Source organism: Rana temporaria, chromosome 3 (genome assembly GCF_905171775.1).
Source record: "Rana temporaria chromosome 3, aRanTem1.1, whole genome shotgun sequence".
Classification (NCBI taxonomy): Eukaryota; Metazoa; Chordata; class Amphibia; order Anura; family Ranidae; genus Rana; species Rana temporaria.
Genome location: NC_053491.1, coordinates 384,781,058 through 384,803,655, shown reverse-complemented (window position 1 = coordinate 384,803,655; position 22,598 = coordinate 384,781,058). Strand labels below are relative to the sequence as shown.

The window sequence follows — 22,598 nt, the reverse complement described above, 5'->3', positions numbered from 1 at the left end:
ATTCCTGCACATGGCAAAGGAAATTCATTCCAAAGAAACATGAACCAGCCCAACGTGAAGCCTCGGCGGAATCAGAAGTATCAGATACTTGTTTCAGTTCAAAGCATGATGCCTGGCTATCAAAAACTCTCCAGCAGCCACTAATCTTCCATTTCTATCCTGACAAGCATTGGTTTAGTATTTTGTTTTATGTGATTTTATAAGCATCTTGAAGGTCTCCCTTTGACAGGAAATAAATTAAACATCTGTATCTGTATCTGGTTCTTCCACTCCGTATGAAGAAAACAACTGCTTGGGTTAGGCTTCATTTTAAATTGGAATTGTTTTGCCAAGCTTAAGCAGGTGTGTGCTCACCGTTTGATACCGGCAAACCAAAGTGCATTCTGGGATATTTTTCTGTGTTTTAGGTTGTCAGGTCCTTGTGTGGATCTTAGCCTGGGAGTCATGTGATGTAATCCAAGTTTGGAACGTCTGGTTCATATGAGTTGGTGGTGTCAATAAATGTGTTAGTCAACAGGCTTTCTTAGAGGTAGAGAAGATGGAAGCTGCAGTAGGCCACTTTTTATTCTAAACTCAGATTTAAATGATTTAATTATCAAGTAAAGCAAAGGTTAATTTACCCATTGTAGCTTTGCAAGCTTCTAACTTGAAGGTAGAAAGTTCAACGTAAATGTGGCTTGGCTAATAGACCACGTAGCTGTGAATTTGTCAGCGTTTACGTACTCTTTTTTTTTTCTACTGACGGAAATTCAGTTTTATTATAGCTACTCTTTACCTATAACTGCTCTATTTTCAGTTAATGTCACTCTTGGCACTTTGACAGAACACGTGCATTTGGGTAACTGGACTTCCAAGGTCCATTCCCTCATACCTGGCACCTCTAGGCTAGATATCTGGCCTAGCCCAACAAAACAGCAATTGTTAGAAATATTTACAAACCAAGGAAACAAAGGCATAAACCATGAATACATACAATTATGTCATGGTTCTTTTCTCAAGAACGTGTCTATATTGCATGTTTGGGTGGCATACCCATCATGATCTCAGCCTAGATAAACATTAGGTAAGCCGAGAGACAAAATAGTGACTAGAACTATAGCTGACAGACCTGATTAAAGCTGAAATCCAGGAAGACTGCTAAATACACATATAGAATACATATGAGGGACCAGTTTTACATTTTCTTTCTTTATTTCTGTCTATCAAGTTAAGATTTTTACACAACTCTGACACAGCCTTGACTGGCAGGGTAGGAGAACTGATTTTTATCTGCTTCAGGGAAATAACAATTACAGTGAAAGAGGAAGCAGCAGACCTGTGAGATCATCATTTTATCACTCTGCTCTCTCTTCCTATCAGCACGCCCCTTGTTAACAACATGAGTGCTGCAGCACAACTGATTGATCCCTTGTGCTGTATTTCTTTCTCCCAGTTTTAGCTCTGCTGTACAGGGATTAAAATTGGCAAGTACTTACTCTGCTTGCATTTACAAAATACATTTACTGTATGAATTTGTGCCTTATATATCAGCCCAGAGTTTAGCTGAGATAGAGAAGGGAAAGCAAAAAGTAGGTATTCAGGTTTAGAATCTTGTTTACGGCACCTAGTCTAGGCATTAGTGCATGATACAGAGGCATTTGTCACAGAATCTGTCAACCCCTGCCACCAATAATCTAACATTTCTGAGAGGCTATAAACAAACACATTGTTACAACACAGTCCTATCTGCGCCTTCCTCTTTCTTAGCAGTTTTTCACAGCGAGCCTATCTTCCAGATTGCAAGGCGTGCTTAGTAACTGTGCAGCTGGGATTAAATTTGGAAACAACCTGCCTAATTCATAGCATTTAAAGCCCTAGAGAGAGACGAACCAAAAAGGTCAGTCTGATTCCTTCCTGTGTAAAGTAAACACGGGTCACTTGAGGATTTTTGTAAACTGCGTTGGGGCTGGAAGTATAACTTAGAGTAATTACTTTTTTTTTTCCTTTACAAGGCTAGGATCTAATCCCCCTTGTCCACTTGACAGAACGAGTCTTGTGTAATCGCTGGTTTTCTACAACTTGATATTTTGTTTATTTAAACTGACGCAGTTGCGTTTTCTCCACGTTCAGTATTTTAGGACTACAAGTTGTGTATTGTTCTGATTACACAGCAGAGAATTTGTAATGAGATATTTGTCAAGTGAGGCAAAGGTGAAGGGAGTTTGTTTTACGCCAGGAGGGTGCCTACATTTTTCCGACGCCTTAAAGTGAAAAAAGGTCTTGAACGCAGACTTATGAAACCACTTCGGTCAACTACTTAACCGGCGACAGCAGGAGTAGTCTTTCAGTTTATGCATCTGTTTTAACAAATTCTGGACCAGAACATTTTTGAGTTTGCTAATACATCATACTGTTTCTCGACCATGGAGAACTTTTTTCATCGACATTTTTGTAAATCTCACCAGCCTGAACCAGAACGAAGAATGAGTTTGGCGGCTTGTAAAGTCAGACGTAAGTCAGGAGTTGGTGGACCATCTTTAGAACTACTTACACAGAGAAAGGCTTCTGTACATGCCTTCCCCAAGAAGAGAAAGGGTGAAAGTCGGCGGAAATCTAGCACAGCACCTGTTAGAGTCAACCCGCGTTTTTCTGTAAAAATCATTAAAAAGTATACGTTAAAAACAGCAAAAGTTCAGGATTTAGAAGACTTGCTTTGGGAGATATGGATGGATTGTAAATTACTCCGTGCAAATCAACAGTCCATGGAACAGAATGATGATGGAGACAATTATACATCTGAAAGCGAGAGCTCAGAGAGTGAAACAGGAACCTCACATGAATCAAGGTGTGTAGACTTGTCCAAATGGGTTGTGTGTCTGTACACATTGTCCAACCACTGTCCTTTTATATATTTTGGAATAGTGGTGAGTCAAAGGTGATATCTCTGCACCTCTGACACAGCTTGTAATTGCAGGTCTGCATTGTTAAACTTAACCTATACCATAAGGAGTCGTGCTTATCTTCCTTGCACACTTTCATTACCACGCGTTTGTCATCACTGGGTTTTCTAGGAGGAAAGTGCCAAAAACTGAATATAAAGTCCAGATTCAATGTTATTCAGATGGTCCCCCTTTATAAGGGCTTGGTACTGTTGAACAATGTGTATAGACTGGTAAAGTTAGAGGGATCCTACAGAAGGCATTAGTATGAACACTGCAGATGCTGGTAAAGCCGCTCAAGAAATACGCAAAACTTCAAGTGTGGGGCAACACATGTCATTCCTGTTTTCTCAAAGTGCAGCTGATTGTCAGCCCCAGGCACTCTCAAGTTGGGGGGGACATGCGTAGCCCTGTGTAAATTTCAGCTTGTTCTGCAAATCAAAATTTACAAAGGAATCTAAGTCAGTCCAGGTGATGGGGAAGCCTGTTTCAAAGATTTTACTAGGCGTTAACCAAATGTACCCCCAAATCTCCATTTCCCCCTCTAGTGGACGTCCCAGCATTAACTGTTTCTGTTACATTGTTTTTGTACTGAAAACAGTATTTATTACTCCTTGTGTCATCATTACCAGGCTTGCAAAACTAGTGTAGAGGCAGCTGCTGGAGGGGTAGATCAGTACCCCTAGGTAATTCCCCCCCCCCCCCCCAGAAGTACATTTCCCAAGAGACCCTTCCCTGTACATGGTGTATGGACAGGCCTTTTGGGAGTTAAGGCAGCAGCCCGTCAGGTTTGTTATGACGTGTGTGTCCTATTTGGGAGATTTCCCTTCATGTCCTGTCCCATTGCCAAAACAGAAAGTGACAGGTAAAACTTCTAAAGTGAGTGAATCCCTGGTTGTCACCAGGGTCACCATAGTGTGCCCAGTGGAAGATTTCACCTCTAATGCTGCTCTGGTGACAACCCAAAATGTGTGTTTTTCTTTAGCTTTTACTCTTTGTGATAACAGTAAACAGGACAAATTAATTTCTGTAAATGGGGGCCCAGACAACAATGAAAACCTGTCAGGTGATTTAATCCTTATCCACTCTACCGGAAACTAAAAATAGAGTTTGCATTTAGTTAAAGAGGTACAAAAATGTCAGAAACAGACCACTGCTTGGAATTTCAGTGCAGCAGGAAGTTGGAAGCTTTCTGGAAGGAGCATCAAATATTTTTCTGCACTTGCAGCATTTTTAGGGAGAAAAATAAAATCTGCACGTATTGCAGAGATGTACTTTTTTGCCCAAACATTCACTTTCAAAGAGACATGCTCCTGTTCCTGCTCACAAAGTGGTTGATTTACTAAAACTGGAGAGTGCAAACTGTGGTGCAGCTCTACATAAAAACCAATCACCTTCCAGTTTGTTTTGTCAAAGCTTAATTGAACAAACTGAAGTTAGAAGCTGATTAGCTACCATGCACAGTTGCACAAGATTTTTTACTCTCCAGTTTTAGTAAATCAACTCCATAGTGTCCACTGCATACCTTGTTATCAACTCTGTGTTGCACCACACATGTGAGAGTAATTGAGAAAGCATCTTCCAGGTGAATAGTAATCTCTGTGTGTGTCTGTGGATGCTGTGCCTGCTTGTGGCTGTGTCAGATCTCATTTCTGTTTGGCTCTCACCTTCACCAGCACTAGAATGAGAGACCCAGGGATTGTGGGATATAAAGTTTCTTCACAGGAAGTGTCAGTTCTCAGACTAGCGCATGGTGGTTTTTATTGGTTGGTATGAGTTAGTGCACATTAACGTTGACACTGTTTATTGAATAAAGCTAAGAGACTGATTTAAAAGCTTTGACATATTTGTATGTCTTTCTTTTGTTTAAAAGAAGAAGCTCAGTAGCTTTTGCCATAATGTGTATACCATGCTTGCTTTGTTAAGTGCTCTTCTCCAGTGATGTGATGTCTGCACTTCTCCAAGTCACTCTGTTGCCGCCACTTCCATCTTATCATCATCATCTTCTTTCAGGCCTGGAATTTATAGTTCAATCTTATTTTATTAGAAGGAAAAGAAAGATAGGACATTGTTGCAGGATACAACGGTGTTGTCATATATACGTATTGTATAAAGGATAACAGACACAAAAAAAGTTGGTCTTAGACTCTATGTTTGAGTCCTCTATAAAGGGAACAGTAAAAAACAGTATAAGAACATACGCCAGAGTAAACATTGGGTAATTTACATCAGTTTCCTGAAAAAAGTTGAAACCCAACGATAATCAGTGAAGCATTGTATACTAAACTGAGAAATTATTTTTCAAAGAGAATGATATGCTGCAGGAATCACTTACTGCCTTAAAAGAAAATTATGTTTTTTTTTTGTCAGATTCATACTTACCTTGATGCTGTATCTCTCTGTCCCCCCGCGTCTCTGCACTGAAAATCAAACGATCGAATATCGCCGATGGCTCGGTTTTCACAGTTCCCCAAGCAGAGAGCTGCTGACTGTCAATCAGCATCTCTCCGCTCTGCTCCTCCTCGCTCACTGGAGCGCTGAGCTTTGGAGGTGCGGGGAGCGGCCATCTCAGGCTCACTCTCTGCTGAAACTGGGTCACAGAAGTGCAAAATGAATGGCACTCCTTTGACCCAGAGGAGAAGCGATTTCGCTTAACTGGTGTTCCATATGGAACAAAAAGTACAAAGGGGATACTGAAGTCAGAGAGGGAGGGGAGTAAAGCAGTACAAGGAAAGGTTAGAAACAAAGCGAATAAAGAGACACGCCAACATGGCTATGAGGTAGTTGTGACTGATTCGCCTTCAGCCCAAAAAATTTATTCCATGGAGTAACGAAACATGGACCATAAAGTCCAGGTGATAGAGAAGGCCTGGAGTTTTTGACAGTTTTGGCTGAAACAGGATCACTTACTCACCTGTGCATGCGTGCTGGAGTTTTTTTCTCCTGGCTCATGGTACTTACTGTAAAATGCTGGAATTGTACACTCAACTGTGCTAATTTAAGCCTCCATGCAAGCTAAAAAAATGCTGGAAAAATCACTGGATAAAATAAGCTGGTAATAGCTTTTTGTAGTAGCGTTTTAGGAGTGTTTAAGAACGTTTAGGAGTATTAGCATTTTATTGACATTTTTGCAGTAAAAGGAAAAAAAAAAGCCCAAAAAACGCTATTAGTAGCTGAAAAAACGCTCCATGAAACTACAAAAACGATTTATTTTCTGCTCCTAGATGCTGAAGCTCAAAAAACCCTAAAGCCTCATGTACACTGCTGCTGTCAAACGGACGTTAAGGAGCAGTTGGGCGTTTTTTTTAACTGCTCCTGAACTCCCCTCTATGTTATCTTATCAGTATATGTACACAGGGTCGTTTACAGTCGTTTCTAGGCAGTCGAGATTAGAGGTTTTTTTGGAACCCCAAAAAATGTGTTCAGAAGCTTACAGGCATTCAAGCGCCAAATGCATCTAAACATGGTAACTCGCGTTTAGCTGCATTTTGTTTAAAAACAATTAAAATTTTTGGGCTATTTGTAAAAAAATTAATTTTAAAAGCAAACACGCCAAAACGCCGCTAAATGCGGCATGTAAACATGGCAAATGAACGTTTTAAACATTGGTTACTATCTGTCAAGTTAAATCATTCAGGAGAGGTTGTAAAAACGTCCCGTGTACATGAAGCCTTATAGCCTAAAGTAGTGTGCATGGACACATAGGATAACACTATTTAGCTTCTAGGAGCAGAAAAAATGCTAATAACAGCTTCTAAACAGCTTAAAAAAATGTTAGTGTGCATGGAGCCTTATGCCCTGTACACACAATCGTAATTTCCTTCGGAATAAACTCCGATGGGTTTTTCAGACGGAATTCTGTTCCAGCTGTCTTGCATACACACGGACACACCAAATTCCGACGCGGTGATGTACAACACTACGACGAGCCTAGAAAGATGAAGTTCAATGCTTCCGAGCATGCGTCAAATTGTTTCTGAGCAAACATGCTTTTTTCTCCGTCAGAGTTCCATACAGACGAACTGAGTTTCCGATATCATTTTTTTCTGTCGGAAAACAAGAGAACATGTTCTCTTTCTAACTCCGTCGGAATTTCCGAAGGAAAAAGTCAGATGGCGCATACACACGGTCAGAAAAAATCAGATGAAAAAATTACGTCTGACTTTTTCCATCGAAAATTCTGTGTGTACGGGGCATAACTCTGCTAGCAAATGTAGATTTCTCTCCTTTGGTCCTGTGGGCAGTAACTCATACCAATCAATTTTTTGAAGAGCCAGGTGGTGCCAACTGGGTCACCCATGGCTCGAATTGGGGCCAACTGAACAGGTTTAAAGCCATGTATGGCCATAAACTATTGCAGAAGAGACGTACAGAATCTTTGCTATAAAACCTGCTAGTATTTTTTTTTTTTTTAAATAGCTTTATTTCTGCTCTAAAAACCACTGTTCAAAATCATTTGCAAATTCTTGTTATTTTTCTACAAATTGCAATGTGACAAAGATTTATTTTACAACAAAAGTCTTTATTGGACATTTTCAAATGAGACATATTATAAAGAAACCCCCACATAAGTTATAATTCATCGGCAGAGATCAGGCGCAGGGATTTTGCTTCCCACGAGATTTGTAGAGCTGGTAGCTTTATGTTCTATGTGTTTTGGGTAGATTTAGATTGTTAAATGAATTGCTTTTTTATATCTCCCTTGGCCTGTTACTGTAAAATCTTTGCAATTTTGGTATCCTGATTCCTTCTGTGCTTTAGCCCACATTTTCGATTTCCGTTTCTTAAACTATAGTTTTAATATGACAACAGTATTTTGTTTTGGACACAGTAAGGGACATTTATGAATGTGGTTGTGCTCTATTTCCAAATGTTGCACTATGCAAACTTGTGTAAATTATTTACAGTTTATATTTTTCCTTTTGTGGCTGTACATTTGCGAGGGCCATGCCAGCCTTATGTTTGCTTTGCACATTTTTCACACGTTTTTTGAGCTAGATTCTGTGTGACTCCCCCTGTTGGACAGAAGTCAATCGTTATATACATTTCTGTCGAATGGGAATGATGGAAAATGTTTCTTGATCAGCTGCTGCAGCCAATCAGCTGCAGATCACTGTTTTCTGACAGCCCAGAGTCCCGCTCCCTGAATACAATGTCCAGCAGTGGGGGAATTTCTCCATTCCTGTAGATGGAGGAATCTGTTGATTTTTTTATCAGCCAACTGGCCAACTTTAGGACTGGATGGACAGAAATACACATAATTTGGGGACATACTAAAACATTTAATGTGAAAATGGCTTAATGTAGCTTAACGAGCAAAAAAGTGCCTAAACCTCAATCAATTGCCCTGAAACTTTGCACAGCCCAAGATCTCGACCTTCCAAACCTATCCTATAAGTTTCGTGCGATTTGGTGTTCCACAGGGCAAACTAGGGACATTAAGCTTGTTTTTTGGGGAGCTTAATGTGGCTTAACGTACAAAAAAGACCTTAAATGTTAACCAATTTCCCCCAAACTTCACACAATAGAAGACTCTATCCATGCCAACATATTCTGAAAATTTCAGCTCAATTGGTTTATCACACCAAAAGTTATTCACATTAAGCTATATTTTACAATACTAAAACATTTAATGTGAAATTGGCTTAATGTAGCTTAACGAGCAATAAAGTGCCTAAACCTCAATCAATTGTCCTGAAACTTTGCACAGCTTAAGATCTCAACGTTCCAAACATACCCTATGCGTTTTGTGCGATTTGGTGAACCACAGGGCAAACTAGGGACATTAAGCTTGTTTTTTTGAGAGCTTAACGTACAAAAAAGACCTTAAATGTTAACCAATTTTCCCCAACCTTCACATAATAGAAGGCTGTATCTATGCCAACATATTTTGAAAATTTTAGCTCATTTGGTTAATCACACCAAAACTTATTCACATTAAGCCAATTTTACATTTAATGTGAAATTGGCTTAATGTAGCTTAATGTAGCTTAACGAGCAAAAAAGGACCTAAACCTCAATCAATTGCCCTGAAACTTTGCACAGCCCAAGATCTCGACCTTCCAAACCTATCCAATACGTTTTGTGCGATTTGGTGTTCCACAAGGCAAACTAGGGACATTAAGCTTGTTTTTTTGGGAGCTTAATGTGGCTTAACGTACGAAAAAGACCTTAAATGTTAACCAATTTCCCCAAAACTTCACACCATAGAAGACTCTATTCATGCCAACATATTCTGAAAATATCATCTCATTTGGTTTATCACACCAAAAGTTATTCACATTAAGCCAATTTTACATTTAATGTGAAATTGGCTTAATGTAGCTTAATGTAGCTTAACGAGCAAAAAAGTGCCTAAACCTCAATCAATTGCCCTGAAACTTTGCACAGCCCAAGATCTCGACCTTCCAAACCTATCCAATACGTTTTGTGCGATTTGGTGTTCCACAAGGCAAACTAGGGACATTAAGCTTGTTTTTTTGGGAGCTTAATGTGGCTTAACGTACGAAAAAGACCTTAAATGTTAACCAATTTCCCCAAAACTTCACACCATAGAAGACTCTATTCATGCCAACATATTCTGAAAATGTCATCTCATTTGGTTTATCACACCAAAAGTTATTCACATTAAGCCAATTTTACATTTAATGTGAAATTGGCTTAATGTAGCTTAATGTAGCTTAACGAGCAAAAAAGTGCCTAAACCTCAATCAATTGCCCTGAAACTTTGCACAGCCCAAGATCTCGACCTTCCAAACCTATCCTATACGTTTCGTGCGATTTGGTGTTCCACAAGGCAAACTAGGGACATTTAGCTTGTTTTTTGGGGAGCTTAATGTGGCTTAACGTACAAAAAAGACCATTTCCTGACTGACTCCATGGCAGCCTACGTGTGAGTTAATCCCGCCTCCTCTCCAATGTGATAGGACCCCATACCCATAAAAGTTAACTCACCAGTAGCACCAGTGTTCCTTTTTTTTCCTCCTCCATGAATTCAGAAACTTCTCAGGACAGGAATGGATGGCACACCTGAGCGGTGCAGCTCGGATCCCAGCCATGGGCGGGTGGAGAGCTTTGCAGCAACCCTTTGGGCGTTTGCTGTGTGTGCTGAAGACGTCTCATCACGGCTGGCAAGGTCCTATTCTTTCATGGCAGTCGCCTATTTGTTTTATTTGTTGTCTGCCTGTGTCTGTGTTTGTCCCCATGGCGGCTGGAGCGCTTCTGCGTTCCAGCTCGCACTTTGCTTCCTGGTCGCGAGCGCCAGTACCCCGCGCATGCGCTGTGCCCACTCTCAGAGCGAGGCCTGGTTTCGCGCATGCGCAGTCTGTCGAATCTGCGGCGGCCGCGCACGCGCCGTCGCATCGATTGCACCGCGCAGGCGCGCGGACGACAGGTGACGTCGCCGGCGGGTGATTTGAAAAGCGGCTGCTCGCCTATGCATATTGGGTTGTTCCCTGATCAGGCGTGCAGCTGCAAAGAGCGATACTCTTCTTTGCCAGGTCAGTGAGCAGGGATTTCCCCCTGCTGTATTATCCTTTCATGATGGTTTTTCTAGCATATAGTGTTGCTTCTAAACTGTGCAAACGATTCATGCATCTTAAAATGTTAATTATTCAAATTAATTTTTTATTTAATTTATTATTAAATTATTAATTATTTATTTATTTATTTATTTGTTTTAAAAAAAAAAAAAATAATAACAAGGGGTTTTTTTTATAAATCTTAAAGGGACAATGCATTTATTTTTTCCATTATCTGACACTTTAGGTTTTCTTCCTTTTTCGGATCTGTATCGCTGTTTTACGCAGGTCCTAAGTCATGGACCAGTCACCGTCTACAGGTGGCCAGCCCTCACGCACAAGGTATGTGCAGGATAAGGGCGGGGCTAGGGGTGGAAGTCACAGTCAATATGTGTTGTCTGACAATTTTCCTCCCTATGTGTTTCTCTTTAAAGCCCTTCTGATCCAGATCCTATCTCCGCAATCCAGTCCCATGACCTTGCCAGACCGCATCATTCTTCCAGATCAAAATCCAAAAGGAGATCTCCATCTACATCTTCCCACCGGAGGAGAAGTTCACATTCCTCCTCACGACACCGCTCCCACCGCCATGATAGCCGCTCTGATCGCAGAGCCTGCTGGGGATGTGACACTCGTGTCCCGGAGGGCAAGTCATTATGCGACCGATGCTACGCCCAGGCGGTTGGGGAAAAAGAGACTGAAGGTCATCGTATCGAGTCTCTGGTGGAACATGTGGTTCAACGGACTCTAAGAGAGAATATGTCCCACACACAAAGTCAGACCAATACTGTCAGGTCTGCTTCTCCGACCATCGAGGTCCATGAGGATCCAGGTCCTTCCCAGCCTCGAGCCACTTCCCCGGCCTTCTTAGAGGGTGACCTAGAAAGTGACGAAGAAGGCTTGGAGTTCGACTTCGCTCAAGTGACGCCACTTATCAAAGGTGTCAAAGAGGCTCTCTTATGGGAAGAACAGTCTACTTCCCCGGCCAAGCAGAGAAAATACTTCAAGCGCTTGGGGAAAGAACGCCCTACGTTCCCGTTCCTTACAGAACTAAAGGGTATCTTTGAAGAGGAATGGAGCAAGGTAGACAAAAAGTCATCCATGGCCAACAAGGCGTCTAGACTATATCCCTTCAGGCCGGATGATGTCAGGCATCTGGAGAACGTTCCTCTGGTAGATGCTGCAGTAACCAGGCTGGCCAAGCATGTCACCCTTCCACTTGCTGACTCTGTGTCTTTCAAAGATGGTCTTGATCGGAGAATGGATCAAGACCTTAGAAGAATCTATGGCCTAGCAGGCACAGCATGTAAACCGGCTCTTGCCCTGGCGGCTTTATCAAAAGCTATGGAAGCTTGGACGGAAAATGTAGACTCCTTCCTCAAAGGAGTGTCCGAAGAACTAGCTAAGAACTCAGCAACTGCAGAACTGAAGCTGGCGGCTGCTTTTCTAGGTGAGGCATCTGTTGACCTAATACGTCTATTAGCAAGGATTATGCTATCATCTGTTACGGCTAAACGGGCCCTTTGGCTACGTCCCTGGGTTGCCGATTCTTCGTCCAAACAGAACTGGTGTAAAATCCCCTTCGAAGGATCAACCCTGTTCGGCAATAAGCTAGACGATGCCATCTCAAAAGCTACGGGTGGCAAGTCAGGTTTTCTTCCCCAGGACAGGCGTCAAACCGGGAAAAAGAAACCTCAATTTCGGAGACACAGCCCGGACCGGGCTAGGGAAGCTCGTGCTTACAGACCAGGCGGGAACTTCAGAAGGAACTGGAGCAGAGGTAGAGGTTCCTTTCGCAGACCTATACCAACCACCCAGGCGTCAAGTGGACGCGATCAGGGGAAGTCTTTTTGAAATTACGCCCGCCCAAGCGGATCGTGTGGGAGCACGTCTACTCCTCTATCGGCACGTCTGGGCGGCCTCAATCAAGGACTTTTGGGTCATCAAGACCGTGACCTCAGGACATGCATGGTCCTTCTCCAGTCCTCCTCTTCCCAAGTTCGTTTCCACCCTTCTTCCAGGGTCAGCGGAACAGAGACAAGTTCTTCTAGACTACATAGACCTCCTGAAGAATCAAGGAGCAGTAGTACACGTCCCAAAGGACGAACAGTTTCTTGGGGTATACTCCCCTCTCTTCTTGGTACAGAAGAAAAGCGGTGCCTGGCGTCCAGTCATAGATCTGACATACTTAAACAAGTTCATAACACGCAGAAAATTCAAAATGGAAACTCTATTGACAATCCAGCAAGCCATACAGCCGGGCGACTGGATGATTTCCGTGGACCTGAAAGATGCCTATTTCCACGTCCCGGTAGCAGCAGAGTTGCACAAGTATCTCAGATTTCACATCAATCAAGAACATCTTCAATTTGTTTGTCTGCCCTTCGGCCTAACAACTTCCCCACGGGTCTTCTCCAAAACCCTTCTGGCGGTAGTAGCTCTCATCAGATTGAAGAAGATTCGCCTTTATCATTATCTGGACGACCTTCTTGTCTTGTCCCAGGACAGAACTCATCTTCTGACACAGAGAGATCAGGTTATCTCGATCTTGTCCGAGTTCGGATGGCTCCTAAACCTAGCCAAAAGCCACCTGGAACCAACTCAGTGTCTGGTCTATCTAGGGGCTCAATTCAACACGGTGAAGAACACCATCTCTCTACCATTGGAGAAGATCCCCGTGATTCAGGAGAGGATATCTCGGGCCCTAGGTGCTCGCCATCTAAAAGCGTACCAATGTCTGAAGATCATTGGAACAATGGTCTCCACAACACCAATGGTAAAGTGGGCATTATGGAGACTACGTCCCTTCCAATCCGGCTTTCTCAGGCAGTGGAAGTCAGGGAGCAAGAATCAACGGATTCTCATATCAACAAATATGAGGGGCAGTCTCTTTTGGTGGCTTCAACCGAAAAATCTGCTGAAATGCCATTCTATCGCCCCAGTCTCCTGGGTCACAGTGACAAACGATGCCAGTGGCTCCGGTTGGGGGGCCCTGTGCGGCACGAGCATGGCGCAAGGCAGGTGGGATGCTCGCCTCCACAATCCAGGCTCGAACATCCTGGAGCTTCGAGCGGCTTGGTGTGCCCTGCAGTCCTTCTCCCAACTCCTGAAGGGAAAATCGGTAATCCTGAGGATGGACAACACTACGGCAGTAGCCTATGTCAAGAGACAAGGGGGGACACGGAGTTCTTCTCTTCTTCAGGAAGTCGAACCCATTATGAAGTGGGCCCAGGAAAATCTGGTCAACCTGACAGCTGTCTTTATCCCGGGAATTCAGAACTCCCAGGCGGATTTTCTGTCACGCACTCAAGTGGACATCAACGAGTGGTCTCTCCACGATCAAACATTTCGTTGGATATTATCGCTGGGAATCAATCCCCAAGTGGATCTCTTTGCCTCCCCGCTCAATGCCAAACTGGAGAAATTCTACACGAGGGGTTATTGCAGTCAGGCAATAGGGACGGATGCCCTGACGGATCGGTGGAGATTCCAGAGGGCATATGCTTTTCCCCCGATCCCAGTAATCTTGAAATTTTTGAAGAAGCTTCAAGCGGAAGAGGTAGAAGTTACGTTGATAGCTCCTTACTGGCCGAACAGGCCATGGTTCCCTCTTCTGTTCCAACTGAGTTTTCGGGACCCAATTCCAATACCGGTCAGGCCGGATCTTCTCTCCCAAGGGTCGCTCTTTCATCCCTGCCCGGCCTTGATGAAACTGATGGTGTGGTTCTTGAGAGGGAAAGACTGGAATCCCTTGGCTGCGCCTCTGGGGTGATCTCTACACTTATGAGCTCTAGGAGAGCAAGCACAAATAAAGTTTACGGGAGAATTTGGGCCAAGTTTGTGGAGTTTTCCTTATCTTCAAACAGATCCTTCAGGAATCCGGAAATCCAAGACATTCTAAGCTTTCTCCAAACAGGGTTAGATCTTCCCCTGTCCGTAGGCTCACTACGAGTTCAAGTTTCGGCAATTTCAGCCTTCTCTGGAATTTCTTGGGCGGCTCATCCATTAATCAAACAATTTTTTCGAGGGGCTTCAAGGCTGAGACCTCAAAGGAAGCCAAGATTCCCCAAATGGGATCTCCCACTAGTGCTCGATTTCTTAAGCGGACTCAGTATGTCGGGGCCCTCCCCGTCCTCCTTAAAGGACTTTTCAGCCAAGGTTGCATTTCTGGTCGCTATCACCTCGGCCAAGAGAGTGTCTGAGATCGGTTCTCTTGGTCACAAAGAGCCGTTTCTCACGTTCTTCCCGGATCGAGTGGTTCTGATACCTATGCTGGGCTCCAAACCGAAGGTCTCGTCGGTCTTCCATGAAAATCAGGAAGTAGTTCTCCCTACTTTTAGGTCCCCGGATTCTGACGAAGCTCACCCTCTGGACATGGGCAAGATACTCACTGAATACCTTCAAATTACATCTGTCTTTAGACGCTCCGACCATTTGTTTGTCCTGCACTCAGGCATGAACAAAGGAAAAAAAGCTTCCTCGAGAACAATCGCAACTTGGATCGTCCAGACTATACAACAGGCTTATAGTGCAAAGGGCTTGGCTCCTCCACAGGCGGTGACAGCTCACTCCACTAGAGGGATGGCAGCTTCTTGGGCAGCAGCTCGTCATGTGGCTCCAGACGTCATTTGTAGAGCGGCCTCTTGGTCTTCCATAAATACCTTTATGTCCCATTATTGTGTTGAACCTGCAGCACTTTCTTCTGTAAATTTTGGTTTATCAGTTTTGTCTGTGGACGGGACAAATTAAAATATATTTTTGTTCAGCATACCCACCCGTGTGGTTTGACTAGTTATTTCCCACACGTAGGCTGCCATGGAGTCAGTCAGGAAAAGGGAAAATTTATTATCATACTTACCGTAATTTTCCTTTCCTGATGGACTCCATGGCAGACGGAGTTCCCACCCTGAAATTATGGAGTCGGGATAGTTACGGAACACTGGTGCTACTGGTGAGTTAACTTTTATGGGTATGGGGTCCTATCACATTGGAGAGGAGGCGGGATTAACCCACACGTAGGCTGCCATGGAGTCCATCAGGAAAGGAAAATTACGGTAAGTATGATAATAAATTTTCCCTTAAATGTTAACCAATTTCCCCAAAACTTCACACCATAGAAGACTCTATTCATGCCAACATATTCTGAAAATGTCATCTCATTTGGTTTATCACACCAAAAGTTATTCACATTAAGCCAATTTTACATTTAATGTGAAATTGGCTTAATGTAGCTTAATGTAGCTTAACGAGCAAAAAAGTGCCTAAACCTCAATCAATTGCCCTGAAACTTTGCACAGCCCAAGATCTCGACCTTCCAAACCTATCCTATACGTTTTGTGCGATTTGGTGTTCCACAAGGCAAACTAGGGACATTAAGCTTGTTTTTTGGGGAGCTTAATGTGGCTTAACGTACAAAAAAGACCATAAATGTTAACCAATTTCCCCACAAACTTCACACAATAGAAGACTCTATCCATGCCAACATATTCTTAAAATTTCAGCTCAATTGGTTTATCACACCAAAAGTTATTCACATTAAGCTATATTTTACAATACTAAAACATTTAATGTGAAATTGGCTTAATGTAGCTTAATGAGCAATAAAGTGCCTAAACCTCAATCAATTGTCCTGAAACTTTGCACAGCTTAAGAGCTCAACGTTCCAAACCTATCCTATGCGTTTTGTGCAATTTGGTGTTCCACAAGGCAAACTAGGGGCATTAAGCTTGTTTTTTTGAGAGCTTAACGTACAAAAAAGACCTTAAATGTTAACCAATTTTCCCCAACCTTCACATAATAGAAGGCTGTATCTATGCCAACATATTTTGAAAATTTCAGCTCATTTGGTTAATCACACCAAAAGTTATTCACATTAAGCCAATTTTACATTTAATGTGAAATTGGCTTAATGTAGCTTAATGTAGCTTATAGAGCAAAAAAGGACCTAAACCTCAATCAATTGCCCTGAAACTTTGCACAGCCCAAGATCTCGGCCTTCCAAACATATCCTATAAGTTTCGTGCGATTTGGTGTTCCACAGGGCAAACTAGGGACATTAAGCTTGTTTTTTGGGGAGCTTAATGTGGCTTAACGTACAAAAAAGACCTTAAATGTTAACCAATTTCCCCCAAACTTCACACAATAGAAGACTCTATCCATGCCAACATATTCTGAACATTTCAGCTCAATTGGTTTATCACACCAAAAGTTATTCACATTAAGCTATATTTTACAATACTAAAACATTTAATGTGAAATTGGCTTAATGTAGCTTAACGAGCAATAAAGTGCCTAAACCTCAATCAATTGTCCTGAAACTTTGCACAGCTTAAGATCTCAACGTTCCAAACCTATCCTATGCGTTTTGTGTGATTTGGTGAACCACAGGGCAAACTAGGGACATTAAGCTTGTTTTTTTGAGAGCTTAACGTACAAAAAAGACCTTAAATGTTAACCAATTTTCCCCAACCTTCACATAATAGAAGGCTGTATCTATGCCAACATATTTTGAAAATTTTAGCTCATTTGGTTAATCACACCAAAACTTATTCACATTAAGCCAATTTTACATTTAATGTGAAATTGGCTTAATGTAGCTTAATGTAGCTTAACGAGCAAAAAAGGACCTAAACCTCAATCAATTGCCCTGAAACTTTGCACAGCCCAAGATCTCGACCTTCCAAACCTATCCTATACGTTTTGTGCGATTTGGTGTTCCACAAGGCAAACTAGGGACATTAAGCTTGTTTTTTTGGGAGCTTAATGTGGCTTAACGTACGAAAAAGACCTTAAATGTTAACCAATTTCCCCAAAACTTCACACCATAGAAGACTCTATTCATGCCAACATATTCTGAAAATGTCATCTCATTTGGTTTATCACACCAAAAGTTATTCACATTAAGCCAATTTTACATTTAATGTGAAATTGGCTTAATGTAGCTTAATGTAGCTTAACGAGCAAAAAAGTGCCTAAACCTCAATCAATTGCCCTGAAACTTTGCACAGCCCAAGATCTCGACCTTCCAAACCTATCCTATACGTTTTGTGCGATTTGGTGTTCCACAAGGCAAACTAGGGACATTAAGCTTGTTTTTTTGGGAGCTTAATGTGGCTTAACGTACGAAAAAGACCTTAAATGTTAACCAATTTCCCCAAAACTTCACACCATAGAAGACTCTATTCATGCCAACATATTCTAAAAATGTCATCTCATTTGGTTTATCACACCAAAAGTTATTCACATTAAGCCAATTTTACATTTAATGTGAAATTGGCTTAATGTAGCTTAATGTAGCTTAACGAGCAAAAAAGTGCCTAAACCTCAATCAATTGCCCTGAAACTTTGCACAGCCCAAGATCTCGACCTTCCAAACCTATCCTATACGTTTTGTGCGATTTGGTGTTGCACAAGGCAAACTAGGGACATTAAGCTTGTTTTTTGGGGAGCTTAATGTGGCTTAACGTACAAAAAAGACCTTAAATGTTAACCAATTTCCCCACAAACTTCACACAATAGAAGACTCTATCCATGCCAACATATTCTTAAAATTTCAGCTCAATTGGTTTATCACACCAAAAGTTATTCACATTAAGCTATATTTTACAATACTAAAACATTTAATGTGAAATTGGCCTAATGTAGCTTAATGAGCAATAAAGTGCCTAAACCTCAATCAATTGTCCTGAAACTTTGCACAGCTTAAGAGCTCAACGTTCCAAACCTATCCTATGCGTTTTGTGCAATTTGGTGTTCCACAAGGCAAACTAGGGGCATTAAGCTTGTTTTTTTGAGAGCTTAACGTACAAAAAAGACCTTAAATGTTAACCAATTTTCCCCAACCTTCACATAATAGAAGGCTGTATCTATGCCAACATATTTTGAAAATTTCAGCTCATTTGGTTAATCACACCAAAAGTTATTCACATTAAGCCAATTTTACATTTAATGTGAAATTGGCTTAATGTAGCTTAATGTAGCTTAACGAGCAAAAAAGGACCTAAACATCAATCAATTGCCCTGAAACGTTGCACAGCCCAAGATCTCGACCTTCCAAACCTATCCTATAAGTTTTGTGCGATTTGGTGTTCCACAAGGCAAACTAGGGACATTAAGCTTGTTTTTTTGGGAGCTTAACGTACAGAAAAGTCCTTAAAGCGGGGGTTCACCCTTAGAGGGCACTTTTCCCCCTTAGATTCCTGCTCGTTATTACTAGGGGAATCGGCTATTTATTTTAAAATATGTGCAGTACTTACCCGTTTACGAGACGCATCCTCTCCGTCGCTTCCCGGGTATGGGCTTCGGGAATGGGCGTTCCTTCTTGATTGACAGGTTTCCGAGAGGCTTCCGACGGTCGCATCCATCGCGTCACGATTTTCTGAAAGAAGCCGAACGTCGGTGCGCAGGCGCAGTATAGAGCCGCACCGACGTTCGGCTTCTTTCGGCTACGAGTGACGCGATGGATGCGACCGTCGGAAGCCTCTCGGAAGAATGTCAATCAAGAAGGAACGCCCGCTCCCGAAGACCCATACCCGGAAGCGACGGAAGAAGATGCAGCTCGAAAACGGGTAAGTACTGCACATATTTTAATATAAATAGCCGATTCCCCTAGACCGAACGAGCAGGAAGCTAAGGGGAGATTTTTTTTTTTTTTTTAAATGGGTGAACTCCCGCTTTAAAGCGGGGGTTCACCCTAAAAAAAATTCTAACATTACATTGAGCCGAGTTGTGAGAATGACATTATGCTGACCTTTTTTATATTCTTGCCGTACATACCGTTTTATCTATATTTTCACCGCGGCTTCCGGGTATGTAATCCTGCGGGACTGGGCGTTCCTATTCACATGCTAATTGATTGACATGCTTCCCACCAGCGCATACAGCGCGTCACGAGTTGCCGAAAGAAGCCGAACGTCGGTGCGCAGGCGCCGTATAGAGCCGACTTGTAGTCCGGCTTCTTTCGCGAACTCGCACAAAGAACTTTGCACAGCCCAAGATCTCGACCTTCCAAGCCTATCCTATAAGTTTCGTGCGATTTGGTGTTCCACAAGGCAAACTAGGGACATTAAGCTTGTTTTTTTGGGAGCTTAATGTGGCTTAACGTACGGAAAAGACCTTAAATGTTAACCAATTTCCCCAAAACTTCACACAATAGAAGTCTCTATCCATGCCAACATATTCTGAAAATGTCAGCTCATTTGGTTTATCACACCAAAAGTTATTCACTTAAAGCTATATTTTACAATACTAAAACATTTAATGTGAAAATGGCTTAATGTAGCTTAACGAGCAGAAAAGTGCCTAAACCTCAATCAATTGCCCTGAAACTTTGCACAGCCCAAGATCTCGACCTTCCAAACAGACCTTCCAAGCGATTTGGTGTCCCACAAGGCAAACTAGGGACATTAAACTTGGTTTTTGGGAGCTTAATGTGACTTAAGGTACGAAAAAGACCTTAAATGTTAACCATTTTTTTCCCAAACGTCACACAGTAGAAGACTCTATCCATGCCATCATATTCTGAAAATTTCAGCTCATTTGGTTAATCACACCAAAAGTTATTCACATTAAGCTATATTTTACAATGATAAAAAAAGAAGTAGGCTGGCAAAGTTTATCAACAAACACTTCACAGCAAGTAACATTGAAACATTGTATCAATTGTAACGTTCTGTGTTTTGCATCTATATAGGGATTCACTTTGATTTGCAGGTGAAGAGAGTTAAAGCAACCATGACAAGGCAAATTTTTTTTTTTTTTCTAATTAAACGTTCCTCTATTGAACCCCTTATTAACCCTTTAGTTTTCTCTAATCAGCACCGATTAACTCTATATTCTCCTTCTCAGTTCAATTGTAATTTTACTGGTGATTTTTTTTCTTTTCTATTTTATTTATCTAATATTTAAACTTTTTTTCGGTTTCGGTTTTTGTTTGCTTTGCTTATTAATATTTTTTACAACTTTTTACATATATTTACTGCTGAAAAAAAATGCCTTTTGTTTAGTTTTATTACATTTAGTTGTACAAGGATTGCAAAAAAAAAAAAATATTGTTGCAGGACAATATTCACAGAAAGATTGCCTTGTTTGACCTTAAATAAATATTGTATGTATTACGTTGTTATCTTAAAGCGGAGTTACATATAAAAATGGAACTTCCATTTTTCGGAACCCTCCCCCACTCTGTGTCACATTTGACACCTTTCAGGGGGAGGGGGAAGCTGATACTTGTCTAATACAGGTATTTTGCTCCCACTCCTGGGCATAGATAGCCGCAGTAGCCGCGGATATCTACGCCACGTCCGGCGCCTCCTCCGTCCCCCCCACTGTCCCAGAAGACAGCAGGGACCAGTGGGACTGCGCAGAGTGACTCGCGCTTGCGCAGTAAAGAGCCAGGCTGTGAAGCTGCAAGGCTTTACTTCCTGATTCCCTTACCGAAGATGGCGGCGCCTCCACCCGAGAGCCAAGGGACAGATCGAGGAGAGAGAGGGGGCGGGGCCAAACCATGGCTCTGTATTTAAATGGACACACAAAGCTGCGGCTCGACTCGAGTGCCCCATAGCAAGCTGCTTGCTGTGGGGGCATTTGGCAGGAGGGAGCGGCCAGGAGCGCCAGGGAGGGAACTGAGAAGAGGAGGATCAGAACTGCTCTGTGAAAAAACACTGTACAGATGAGGTACAGTATCTCACAAAAGTAAGTACACCCCTCACATTTTTGTAAATATTTTATCTTTTTATGTGACAACACTGAAGAAATGTCCTTTAAGAGCCATAGCAAGCGTGTGCCCACTGCACGGTGAGGGACCCAATGCGCATGGCCAGCAGGCGCGTTCGCCACCGCAACCAGCAATCTAAGGCATGAGAGCCAGGATGGGGATTTGTGTGTGTAAACCCACATATCTCTGTTCTGACAGGGGAGGAGAGACAGATTGTCTATTCCTACTAATGAGGAACAAAGATCTGGCTCCCTTCAGCCTGCAGTGTGTTACCTAGGCTGCCTCCCTGTCACCGCGCCATGCTGCCCGCTGTCTCTGCCAAGTCTTCAGTCACGGAGGGGGGGCGCCGGCCTGACACCCCCCTAGTGCGGCACGCCCCCACGTCCCTGACTTAGTACGCCACTGCATTATGCTCTTTTTACACTAAGCCACATGTTTTAGGGTTGTAAAATGTGACTGACTTTTGGTGTGATTAACCAAATGAGCTGAAATTTCAGAATATGTTGGCATGGATAGAGACTTCTATTGTGTGAAGTTTGGGAGAAATTGGTTACCATTTAAGTACGTTAAGCTCCCCAAAAAAGAAGCTTAATGTCGCTAGTTGCCTTGTGGAACACCAAATCGCTTGAAACTTATAGGATAGGTTTCCAATTCACATGCTAATTGATTGACATGCTTCCCACCGGCGCATACAGCGCGTCACGAGTTGGCGAAAGAAGCCGGACTGCGAGTCGGCTCTATACGGCGCCTGCGCACCGACGTTCGGCTTCTTTCGGCAACTCGTGACGCGCTGTATGCGCTGGTGGGAAGCATGTCAATCAATTAGCATGTGAATAGGAATGCCCAGTCCCGCAGGATTACATACCCGGAAGCCGCAGTGAAAATATAGATAAAACGGTATGTACGGCAAGAAAATAAAAAAGGTCAGCATAATGTCATTCCCACAACTCGGCTTAATGTAATGTTAGAATTTTTTTTTAGGGTGAACCCCCGCTTTAAGGTCTTTTCTGTACGTTAAGCTCCCAAAAAACAAGCTTAATGTCCCTAGTTTGCCTTGTGGGACACCAAATCACTGGGAACTTCTTGGATAGGTTTGGAAGGTCGAGATCTTGGGATGTGCAAAGTTTCAGGGCAATTGATTGAGGTTTAGGCACTTGATTGCTCGTTAAGCTACATTAAGCCGATTTCACATTAAATGTTTTAGTATTGTAAAATATAGCTTAATGTGAATAACTTTTGGTGTGATTAACCAAATGAGATGAAAATTTCAGAATATATTGGCATGGATAGAGCCTTCTATTGTGTGACGTTTGGGGGAAATTGGTTAAAATTTAAGGTCTTTTCTGTACGTTAAGCTCCCAAAAAAACAAGCTTATTGTTCCTAGTTTGCCTTGTGGAACACCAAATCACTGGAAACTTATTGGTTAGGTTTGGAAGGTCGGGATC

At 42.3% G+C, this 22,598-nt stretch overlaps 1 protein-coding gene across 11 annotated transcripts in view; it reads left to right on the top strand.

The window, feature by feature from the left end:
* DGKI (diacylglycerol kinase iota) overlaps window positions 1-22,598 on the top strand; it is a 483,473-nt gene that overhangs the window by 196,096 nt on the left and 264,779 nt on the right. For 6 of the 11 annotated variants that reach the window (XM_040345694.1, XM_040345692.1, XM_040345699.1 and 3 more), the window contains exon 1: window positions 274-2,824. The exons of 4 other annotated variants lie outside the window; for them this stretch is intronic. In XM_040345694.1, coding sequence (XP_040201628.1) covers window positions 2,403-2,824 — 422 coding nt within the window. In that variant the 5' untranslated portion in view covers window positions 274-2,402. Of the gene's footprint in view, window positions 1-272; window positions 2,825-22,598 lie in introns of those variants that run through there. One more of the 11 variants, XM_040345689.1, reaches the window with a different exon arrangement.